The sequence below is a fragment of the Myotis yumanensis genome, unplaced genomic scaffold (assembly GCF_028538775.1).
Source record: "Myotis yumanensis isolate MYYU_CA2020_CCGP unplaced genomic scaffold, mMyoYum1.0.hap1 SCAF_6, whole genome shotgun sequence".
Lineage (NCBI taxonomy): Eukaryota > Metazoa > Chordata > Mammalia > Chiroptera > Vespertilionidae > Myotis > Myotis yumanensis.
The window spans coordinates 98110627-98122597 of record NW_027223757.1 but is presented as its reverse complement, the minus strand read 5'-3'; the positions used below and the strand labels follow the sequence as shown (position 1 = coordinate 98122597).

Here is an 11971-nt window from a genome sequence, read left to right as displayed (position 1 = left end):
TCTGGCGGAAGATGCCCCGGAACACTCCCTGGCATCGGGAGTCTTCCACACGGACGAGGGAATCCTAGCCTCTACCTTGAAGCACACCCCATCCCGAAGAAGGAGCCAGGGCCTCTCACACAGGGAACCAGTTCCATCCAACGCCGCCTGGCCAGGTGACCAGTGCCCACCACAGAGCGCCTGCCCCATCAGTTTAATGAGAAACACCCACCAGTATGGTTTGTGCTGGGTGGGGTTAAGTTGGGAAACTCTTCTTCTTCAAGGAGGTGGTTCTTGAGCAAGTTTTAAAGATAAGAAGGGACCAGACTAGTGGATCAGTAGGTGGACATGGCTTAGGTGGTGAGAAAAACATGCATGTGACCAGTAAAGTAACATGAGAGAGGGACAGTAAGATAGAGGATTGAATGAAGGGTGTAAGACGGAGAAAGGGCTATGAGATTCCGAGAGAGAACCTGGTGGTGAAGGAAGCAGAAAGGAGAAAGTTCTATCTGCCAGAAGCTGGGCAGAGTGTGGGTGTCAATCCGGGGACCAGCCCCTAGACCAGTGATGGCGAACCTATGACACGCGTGTCAGAGGTGACACGCGAACTCATTTTTTTGGTTGATTTTTCTTTGTTAGATGGCATTTAAATATATAAAATAAATATCAAAAATATAAGTCTTTGTTTTACTATGGTTGCAAATATCAAAAAATTTCCATATGAGACACGGCTCCAGAGTTAAGTTAGGGTTTTTCAAAATGCTGACACGCCGAGCTCAAAAGGTTCGCCATCACTGCCCTAGACCCTTTACCCAAACTGACACCCCACCGCCAGAGACACGAGCTTTCTAGTCCCCAGCGAAAACATGTATCCGTGTCCGCCTTAATCCCAGAAGTAAGAGCCATGGGATCGGGTGTGGGACAGAGGGAGCAAGAGGGGCATGGCGCCAGGTTTCCTTTTATACCAAACAGCTTTGAATGAGGAGAGGAGAAGCAGTTTAATTGAATTTCTAAATTCTTTATTAATTAAACTGTGATCACGTCAGAATAATTAATTCACTTCATAAGAAACCATTTCATTGTTCCCTACAAGTAGAAATTCAATGTGGTTCAACAGTCATCTAGTGATGCGATAGATAGCGCGCTGGCTTACACATAGATGAAAACACAGAAATTAGAACATTGATCCCAGCCTAGAACTGACTATGTTGTTAGATAGGAAAGGAAATGGGGGGTTGTCTATAAATCAGGGGGAACCAAAAAGGATCACACTCAAGCTGGCTTTGAATGCTCTCTCTCATGAGCCTTCACAATGTTACCTTCTGTTCTCAGTTACACACAATCCTGCCACTTAACTACGCGAGAATCAAAGCGTCATAGAGTTGAAAAGTGTTCTGCAGCCTACCACCCCACTCCAAATCTCCTCTCCCTCCTCACCTGTTTCTCACTAACTGGGAGAAGTCATCAGCGGATGTGGTTGGTGAGTAAGAGCTAAGAGGAAATAAGCTCTCTTTTGCTCCTACTGTCATCTCTCCCCAGGATGGTCCCCCCCCGATGCAGTGGGGTGTCAAGAAGAGTAAGGTGCCCTTCCTGATGCCATAACGTGCCATGGTCTTCCCATCTTCCAGCCTCTTTCCATTGCAAGTCACAATCTGCTTCTCGGGGGGCACCGCGGTCTTGGTCTCGATCATCTCTTTCACCTGGGCCACTGAGCTGGACCTTCGCACCTGGAGGAGGTGCCTCTGCCCCTCGACACCCGGCTCCACCAGAACTAAGGGCAGCTCCTCGTCACTGGGCTTCACCACCCGCAGGGTGAGGTGGATGGTCGTCTCGTGGTCGATGCCATAAGATGACAGCGTTCTGTGCAGCTTCAGCGGCTTCGAGCCCAGCAGAAGGACCTGGTCCTGCACGGGCACGTGGGTCTTGGATCGGACGTGTTCGCCGATCTTCTTCACTCTGTCCTCCAGGTTGGCAGGGAAGGTCATTGAGCCCCACTCCTCAGAGTGCACCTTCACCTGGACGAGGAAGGCCAAGAGACAGTTGCCAGGAATACCTGCCATGTTTCCCACTCCTCCCCCCCTCCCCAGTGTCTTCTGCCCTTCATTGCTGTCAGGTCCTCCGGCTCCTTCCTCACAAGTGGTGTCCTTCCCTGCCTCGAAACGTCTCTTTTGGAATCCCCAGGTTATAACACAAAGACAAACATCAGTTTTATTTCTTATAATAATCACACCTCTGATCCATCCCCAAACCGTCATTAACAATCTCCCACCATATATACCTGCTTCCTATCCAGATAAAGTGTGTCAAATGTCAAGAACTAAATACCGCCCTGGCCAGTGGCTCAGCTGGTTGGAGCATCGTCCCGCACACCAGCAGGCCGCAGGTTCAATCCCGGTCAGGCCGCAGGTGGGAGGCAACCGACCCATGTCTGTCTCTCACACTGGTGTTTCTCTCTCATCAATTTCTGAAGATTAAAGAAAAAAACTAAATACAAGTACAAAGCACCCAAAGGCGTACACCAGACTCTTAAAAACAACTTCCAAATGGAAATTCCAAGATTTGGCAGCGTCGTCATCGGGCACCCACGGGCCTGCCCCCGTTGAGTGCTGTAGGAGGAACCCTGGTGAGGACACAGTCTCTGTACTGTGGCTTTCTATTGGAGGTCTGGTTGCTTTATAGTAATAACACGTGTCACAGCGACACTACATTCGATGCTATCTGCTCGTCTGTGTTTCCTGTGTTTCTCTAGCTAACCTGTTGTAGAATATGATCTCTTCCTGTGATTAACACAGGGCCTCACTCACAGAGGGCAGGGCTCTACCTGACGTGAGCCCTGTGCTGTGGCTTGAGAGCCTGGTGGCCCTCCCTCATGCTCTGTCCAAAAGAAACATCTTCCCGACTGAGACCTCCGGGACTCTCTCCCCTGCCCCGCTGAGCGAGAGCGAGCGCTGCCCTCGCTGGGCTCTCCTGGGGCCTGGCCGGAGGGAGCGCGTTCCCACAGAAGGAAGGCAGCAGGTCGCTCACAGCTGAGGGTACGTGAGTTTGTGGACCTCTCTTTTGGGAAGAGAAGGAAACCGGTTTGAGAGCCCTGGACCCCTAAACAGGATAAGGGAAAGGGCTCCGGGCAATATTTCCATCGTTTTCAATGTTGCCAGTCCCATGGGCACAAAGCCCAATGCCACCTCTCACCATGAGTCCCTAACCGTGGCCAGCCCAAGGCCTGACACAGAAGGAACTCGGGAGCCAAATGATCAGCTTTTCTCCCCAGAACCTTCCTTCACACCCTCCTTGGAGACGCCTTCCAGCCACCCCTCTCTGAGCACTGCCCTCACCCATTCCTGAGACCCTCATCTCTTGGAGGTGCCTTCCCTCCCCCGCCCCTCGTCCCCTTTATCAAGGCCCAACTCACACAGAGGCAGGCAGCATGCGCAGCCATCGCTGCAGCCGAGGGAGCAGCAGAAACAGCCTGAGAGCAGGAGCAGCGCCAGCACCCAGCGTCCACGCAGAGAGCAGAGCAGGAAATCCCCTGGGTGTCTGCTTTCCGTGCCCTTTATTGTGGGTCTCTGGTTCTCTTTCACTTTTGCTGCAGAGTCCACACCCAGAGAGCACTTCCTGACCACGCACCCCCGCAGCCAACCCACTGCCTCCTTCTTCCAGACCTGGGAGGGGCCTCTCTGCTGAGACTCTCTCCTGATTGACAACCGCCCCCCACCCCCCACCCCCCAGTCCTGACTTACGACTGTCCAGTCTGCAGCCCTGGGCCCTCAATGGCTATAGCCCTTGAACACTTGGTGGTCTGTGGGGAAGCACGGGACTCGGTTAGAAGGTCTGTAAGGAGGATTCTCCGAAAGGTCGGGGGGCCTCTAGGGGGCCCTTGCCGAAGGCAGCAGCCCCTGCCTTGACTTTTCCAAACAAGTCCGAGCCCCCGGGTGTTTTGCTGGAATCTGTATGCTGAGTCTTTAGACCCGACCTTATAGACGCATGTGCCTTCTCAAGGATGCTTGCCCTGCTGATTGTATCTAATAGTTAATTTTAGTTCAAGCTGTTGTGACAATAAAAGCCTGAGGAGGCAGGAGGACGAGGCTGCTTGGTGCCTCCTGCCAAGCAGTCCCTTAGCCTCTCTTTCATAGAAACGTCTGTCAGTCATCATTCATCCGTTGCTCAGGGCCTGCTGGTCAGTCCCGGCAGTGGTCCTCTCCTGCTGCTTTAGGAGCCCCATCAGCTAGGCCCTTTCTGAGAGCAGGGCCCCAGGAGCAGCCTGTCCTCTCTCCAGGCTGGAGGCGGGAGGCCTGCCCCAAGACATAGGAGACATGACCCTGGCTCAGTCCTGGGTGCCGCCTGCTACATTACCGTGGGCAGATCTGTTCACCGCCTTAGATACTGGTTTTCTGGCCCATAAAATGAGATGACTGGAGGGAGCTCCTAGGTGTCTGCCAGCCTCAGACGACATGTGTATAAAATGTCCTTTCTGCGGCTCCCCAATCCTCCCCGATCCTGTGCCAGAACCTGCAAACCAAATCCTCGACTCGAGAGCAAGCCACAGCCAACAATGGAACGCTGACGCCGGCTCCCACACGCGGAAGCAGGCCCGCACCCACTCTGAGGGCCGGGGCCTCCACTCCCCCCACCCTCGCTCCCCACTGCCCTGACCCCAGCGACACCTAAGCATGCGCTGGCTCCCCGGCTCTGCCGCCCTGGCCCTGCCGGGAGCTCACCCAACCGCCACCACCCTCCTCCATGCCCCAGGAGCCACTCCCGTCCCACGTCCCACACTCTCAGGGCGTTGCCACCGAACCCACCTGAAAAGGGCACAGCTTCGGGCTCCAGATGTTCCCAAGGAAGAAGGCTGTGAAAGGCCGAGTTATCCTTTGTGTCTGCTGTGCTTCCCGCCGCCTTGGACTGCGACTTCGTTTCCTGGTAGATCTCAAACCATCTCACTTTATTTCAGGGCTTTTGCCTCGGGAGAGCTGGGTTCGGCGGAAGTGCCCACACAGAGTGACGGGGTCCAGGGGCTCCTGCCAACATCCCCCAAAGCGGAACACAGACCGCGTTCTTCCACTGAAGCTCTTGTTGCTCAGCTAATAAAACTGGGAAGACGGACTATGATGGACATGCATTTTGTGGGGTTGGGCACATTCCTGTAAACACACAGGCCCGGTCGGAGGGGGGTCTCGGTGGGAACCCCGCTTCCCGCTCTTCTGCGTGCAGAGGCCTCTCCGGGTCCCATGGCCCCGGGTGGAGCGACCGCTGCTGTGGCCTCTGGGTCCGCACAGCAGGGCAGGCTGCTCTGCACCCCGTGTGCACTAGGCCCTGGGTTTGCTGAAGCGGCAGGCAGAGAGTCTGAGGGCAGCTGCCAGGGACAGAGAGCGCTGCTGCGGGCAGGGACGTGGGCAGGGGCAGGGGCAGAGGCAGGGGCAGAGGCAGGGGCAGGGGCAGGGGCAGGGGCAGGGGCATGGCCAGGGCCAGGGCCAGAGCCAGGGCCTGCGGACAGGGGCAGGGGCAGGACCTGCGGGCAGGGGCAGGGCCAGGTACAGGGCCAGGGCCAATGCCAGGGAAGCGCAGTCCCGCTTCCCACTTGTCCGCACCCACTGCCATCTCAGATCCTCAGCCACTTCTGGGAAAGGAAGGCGGAGAGAAAGTGGTCAAGGCTGCTTAACAGCAAACCGCCCTCTTCTTCCTTTTCCTTCTTCGCCATTCTCGCCTCGGCAGCCACACCATCTTGGCGCCAATGTCTTCCTTCTCAGGGGACGCGAGACCCTCAGCCAGAAGCCGCAGGAGGCCTGGGATGACGCTCCCGGGAAGGGTGTCTGCCCGCTGAGGCCCTCGGCCCTGCACGTCCCAGCCCAGGTGGAACTGCAGTCCGGGTGTGAGCTGCTTGCACACACGGGTCCCTGCTCCCTGCAAACCCTGCACACGGGCGCCCCCTGCCCCAGGTTACCCAGTGCACCTTTCCCCAACACCGCCCACACCTGAGAGTGTCAGAATGGGCGTCGCAGGCAGCGCCTCCTCCAGGGAGCCTTCCCCAACGCCCTGGTCCTGCTCCCCTGCCCCCCTCTGCGGGCTCCGTGCACATTTATGCAGAGGCAGGACCATCCGCTGCTCCTCCTGGGCCCACGGCGCAGAGCAGGCCTTTTGAGGGTCTTGACTATGTCTCATTTAACTTGTATCTTTATTTACTGAATGAATGAATGACTAAGTTATGAATAAAAGTGGAAAATATCCACTGAGTATTATATTTCGGGAATTGCACAAGATACTTTTAAATGGTACCTCACTAACCATTTCTCGTATTCTAATGAGGGAAATATTAGTATTCTTATCGGTAAGCAAGGAGCTAACTCACCCACAGACCTATTATGGCAGCTGGTAAGCCAGGGTTCAAAAGCAAATGTCTATTTCTACAGGCCTTGTCCTCTTACTACATTGTGCTTCAGTGGAAAGAAAAGGGGTGCACGCATATGAAGGCCTTGTTTTCACGGGAAAGGTGCACGGGAACACAGATAGGTAAAGGAAAGCCGAGGGTGCAAGGGGCCTTGGAAGGAGTGAGAGCAAGGGGAGTTTGGGGGTCTGTATGTTGGCAGGAGTGTCCCTGGGTGGCACACCCTGCGGGGCCACCCTACACTTCCCTGCTCGGCTGTGAGGGCAGGAGGCAGGGCCTGGAGGAAGGCCACCGCCTCCCACAAAAGCCCTGAGAACCACTCTCCCAGGACTGAGTGCTCCGGGCCCCGTGAGGCAGCTCCACAGGGCGGGGCGGGCGATGCAGGAACTCCCCTGGAGCTGGGGATTTCCACCACAGAGTCAGGTCTAGGCACCCGAAAGCAAAACTAAGTCGGGGAGTGCCCTACCCAGAAAGCATCTGGATTCCGAGAAGCAGTGTCCCTTCAAGTAACAAAAATAACAGCCCTGGACTCTGACCTCTGCCCTTCCCCCTCTGCCTGTCCTCTGTGAACGTCCCTCCCAGCCCAGAGCCAGGGCGAGGGCTACCCCAGGTCCTGTGCCCTCTGCTCCCCACAGCCAGGCTCTCTCCTGGGGGCCTCACCTCCTCCTGGCTTCTTACCACACATTCCACCTTGCCTGTCTGTGTCACAGTAGACGGTTTCACAAGCAGAAAGATGTCTTTTGATTGGCCCCTCTAACAGACTCAGAAAGCCAGCCGCGGTCAAACACTGTGCTGTGAATAGCCTGCCAGGCTGTAACACAAAGGCCAGCTGTCCGCACGCCTCTCCGCCTGGCCCTGGCTGGTGGGGAGGCATGGGACTGCTCGCTGCCCCCACCGAGCCCTCCCTGGGCCAGCAGCCCTTTCCCATCTCTCTACCAACATCCATGAAAGACTTTGTAAAACTACTTTGAGATCTAGAATATTGCTTCAGAAAGGCACACCAATTTCAATCAAAATGCTACTGTGAATTCTCATTTACTGATGGTTGTGGGGGTCGGGGGTGCTTCCTGCGGGGGGGAGACTTGTCCACTCTCAGAGGACAATTTTGCAGACCCATCAAAACGGATATGCCACACTAAAACAACCCAAACGCCTTTAATTATAGGGAAATACAGCCCTGACCAGTTTGGCTCAGTGGATAGAGCGTCCGCCTGCGGACTGAAGAGTCCCGGGTTCGATTCCCCTCAAGGGCATGTACCTTGGTTGCAGGCACATCCCCAATAGTGGGTGTGCGGGAGGCAGCTGATGGATGTTTGTCTCTCATGGATGTTTCTAGCTCTCTATCCCTCTCCCTTCCTCCCTGTAAAAAATCAATAAAATATATTTTAAAAATAATTATAGGGAAATACATAACTAAATTGCAGTATATCACTGCAATTGATACAATAGATGGATTATACCTGCAATAGGGATCACTATGCTAGAAACCTATATCTACATATAAAAACTAAAGCTTCCTTTCGGTCAGCCATTCGACCGGTCGCTATGATGTGCACTGACCACCAGAGGGCAGAGGCTCAACACAGGAGCTGCCCCCTGGTGGTCAGGGAGCTCCCACAGCGGGAGTGCCGCTCAGCTGCCTGGCCTGTCCCAGTGGCCCACCAGCCTGGCGGCAGCCACTCACTCCCTCAGCAGTCCTGCAGGTCCAATCTCCAGAGAACGAGCCAGGCATTGATGGACCTCTCCCTTCCTCTCTGAAATCAATACAAAAAAACAAACAAATAACCAAACTAACAGAGAGACAGAGATATAGGCTACTTTGAAATTCAAAGCATGCTAATTTAAAAAAAAAATGACAAAGCCCAATCTAAATGCTGATGTGAGTTACTTGAAGATATTGCATGGAGAATAAGGCCTTTGGGAACCTCTGACCTCTCATCTTGCCATATTGAGAGTCTACAGTTTAAGAATGGCAACTTAATATTTGGTGAAAGTATTTTATTGAGTGGCATGAATGTATGTTACTTTGTTATATAACTTAGAGATGTAATGTAGACTCACTCTATTAAAAGTAAAGTAATGTAAATAAATAAATAAATAAATGTATGTGCTGTTATGGCCTGAAACATAAACGCTCTAAAGGGAAATAAACACAAGCAGAACTGAGCAACAGGGTGCTCAGGACCATATGTGTGCAATAAAACTACTGTCAAATGTAAAAACCCCGAGTGCCATAGTTACACAATCATGCTCTAGAGTTTATAATTTTGCAGTACCTATCAAAATTAAAAACAGATATGCCACACTAAAACATATATGTTATGTATATGTTACATATATTCACTTGAGGTATCAAAGTTTGTGATAAAAATATAATTTTAAAAGTGTTCATGTACATATCCTCTAACTCCAAAATTCCAATTTAGGAATTTATCCTATTAACATACCCAGATATGTATGAAATAAGCTAATTATGAAATATTCATGTGCCATTATTTATAATAAAAAATGAAAACAATCTATGTCGATAAGGAACTCAATAAATGAAAGTATATAGAGTGGAATTAACTTTAAAAATCAAGTTGCAAAAGTATATGTATAATATTCTGGTATTTAGAAGAAAAGAAAATCTACAGAGACACTGAACTATCTCTGAGGGGAGACATTGCCTCTGGGGAGGGAAACTGAACTGCCTATGGAACAAAAGCAGGACTTGTCCTATTTTCTTATTTTTTAGTTTTTCACCCTGTGTATAATTTACGCTGCATCGGCACCCGTCCCAAGCGGGGAGGGAGAGGCCGGGACGCGATCGGCCCTCCGGGTGGGCAGGGGACACCTTTACTGGTCTGGGATCCAGACCCATCCCGCCGACGTTCACGCTGGTTGTCAGGAGTCACCTGGCGGACACGTTTATATCCTTTCTTCCTTGTGGAGCATCTACAAAGGGGAAGTGGCCCTGGTGCCTAAGGCCGACTTCCAGCAGGTTGGCGGTGCTGTCGAATCATGCCGGTGGTGCCAGGTCCCTCTGCCTGGATTCTTCTCTGAAGATTGGACCTGCAGGACTGCTGAGGGAGTGAGTGATCCCTATTGCAGGTATAATCCATCTATTGTATCAATTGCAGTGATATTCTTTAATTTAGTTATGTATTTCCCTATAATTAAAGGCGTTTGGGTTGTTTTAGTGTGGCATATCCATTTTGATGGGTCTGCAAAATTGTCCTCTGAGAGTGGACAAGTCCCCCCCCCCGCAGGAAGCACCCCCGACCCCCACAACCATCAGTAAATGAGAATTCACAGTAGCATTTTGATTGAAATTGGTGTGCCTTTCTGAAGCAATATTCTAGATCTCAAAGTAGTTTTACAAAGTCTTTCATGGATGTTGGTAGAGAGATGGGAAAGGGCTGCTGGCCCAGGGAGGGCTCGGTGGGGGCAGCGAGCAGTCCCATGCCTCCCCACCAGCCAGGGCCAGGCGGAGAGGCGTGCGGACAGCTGGCCTTTGTGTTACAGCCTGGCAGGCTATTCACAGCACAGTGTTTGACCGCGGCTGGCTTTCTGAGTCTGTTAGAGGGGCCAATCAAAAGACATCTTTCTGCTTGTGAAACCGTCTACTGTGACACAGACAGGCAAGGTGGAATGTGTGGTAAGAAGCCAGGAGGAGGTGAGGCCCCCAGGAGAGAGCCTGGCTGTGGGGAGCAGAGGGCACAGGACCTGGGGTAGCCCTCGCCCTGGCTCTGGGCTGGGAGGGACGTTCACAGAGGACAGGCAGAGGGGGAAGGGCAGAGGTCAGAGTCCAGGGCTGTTATTTTTGTTACTTGAAGGGACACTGCTTCTCGGAATCCAGATGCTTTCTGGGTAGGGCACTCCCCGACTTAGTTTTGCTTTCGGGTGCCTAGACCTGACTCTGTGGTGGAAATCCCCAGCTCCAGGGGAGTTCCTGCATCGCCCGCCCCGCCCTGTGGAGCTGCCTCACGGGGCCCGGAGCACTCAGTCCTGGGAGAGTGGTTCTCAGGGCTTTTGTGGGAGGCGGTGGCCTTCCTCCAGGCCCTGCCTCCTGCCCTCACAGCCGAGCAGGGAAGTGTAGGGTGGCCCCGCAGGGTGTGCCACCCAGGGACACTCCTGCCAACATACAGACCCCCAAACTCCCCTTGCTCTCACTCCTTCCAAGGCCCCTTGCACCCTCGGCTTTCCTTTACCTATCTGTGTTCCCGTGCACCTTTCCCGTGAAAACAAGGCCTTCATATGCGTGCACCCCTTTTCTTTCCACTGAAGCACAATGTAGTAAGAGGACAAGGCCTGTAGAAATAGACATTTGCTTTTGAACCCTGGCTTACCAGCTGCCATAATAGGTCTGTGGGTGAGTTAGCTCCTTGCTTACCGATAAGAATACTAATATTTCCCTCATTAGAATACGAGAAATGGTTAGTGAGGTACCATTTAAAAGTATCTTGTGCAATTCCCGAAATATAATACTCAGTGGATATTTTCCACTTTTATTCATAACTTAGTCATTCATTCATTCAGTAAATAAAGATACAAGTTAAATGAGACATAGTCAAGACCCTCAAAAGGCCTGCTCTGCGCCGTGGGCCCAGGAGGAGCAGCGGATGGTCCTGCCTCTGCATAAATGTGCACGGAGCCCGCAGAGGGGGGCAGGGGAGCAGGACCAGGGCGTTGGGGAAGGCTCCCTGGAGGAGGCGCTGCCTGCGACGCCCATTCTGACACTCTCAGGTGTGGGCGGTGTTGGGGAAAGGTGCACTGGGTAACCTGGGGCAGGGGGCGCCCGTGTGCAGGGTTTGCAGGGAGCAGGGACCCGTGTGTGCAAGCAGCTCACACCCGGACTGCAGCTCCACCTGGGCTGGGACGTGCAGGGCCGAGGGCCTCAGCGGGCAGACACCCTTCCCGGGAGCGTCATCCCAGGCCTCCTGCGGCTTCTGGCTGAGGGTCTCGCGTCCCCTGAGAAGGAAGACATTGGCGCCAAGATGGTGTGGCTGCCGAGGCGAGAATGGCGAAGAAGGAAAAGGAAGAAGAGGGCGGTTTGCTGTTAAGCAGCCTTGACCACTTTCTCTCCGCCTTCCTTTCCCAGAAGTGGCTGAGGATCTGAGATGGCAGTGGGTGCGGACAAGTGGGAAGCGGGACTGCGCTTCCCTGGCATTGGCCCTGGCCCTGTACCTGGCCCTGCCCCTGCCCGCAGGTCCTGCCCCTGCCCCTGTCCGCAGGCCCTGGCTCTGGCCCTGGCCCTGGCCATGCCCCTGCCCCTGCCCCTGCCCCTGCCTCTGCCCCTGCCTCTGCCCCTGCCCCTGCCCCTGCCCCTGCCCCTGCCCCTGCCTCTGCCTCTGCCCCTGCCCCTGCCCCTGCCCCTGCCCCTGCCCCTGCCTCTGCCCCTGCCCCTGCCCCTGCCCCTGCCCCTGCCTCTGCCCCTGCCCCTGCCCCTGCCCCTGCCCCTGCCCCTGCCCCTGCCCACGTCCCTGCCCGCAGCAGCGCTCTCTGTCCCTGGCAGCTGCCCTCAGACTCTCTGCCTGCCGCTTCAGCAAACCCAGGGCCTAGTGCACACGGGGTGCAGAGCAGCCTGCCCTGCTGTGCGGACCCAGAGGCCACAGCAGCGGTCGCTCCACC

At 54.1% G+C, this 11971-nt stretch overlaps 1 protein-coding gene across 1 annotated transcript; it reads right to left on the bottom strand.

Moving 5' to 3' along the window:
- Window positions 1–976: 976 nt before the first annotated feature.
- Window positions 977–3543, bottom strand: LOC139012769 (ubiquitin D-like). Its single transcript, XM_070419062.1, has 2 exons — window positions 3389–3543; window positions 977–1994 (listed from the first exon to the last, which is right to left on the bottom strand). The coding sequence occupies exons 1-2, from the start codon at window positions 3413–3415 to the stop codon at window positions 1413–1415; spliced, it is 609 nt and encodes a 202-aa protein (XP_070275163.1). The 5' UTR covers window positions 3416–3543; the 3' UTR covers window positions 977–1412.
- Window positions 3544–11971: the final 8428 nt, after the last annotated feature.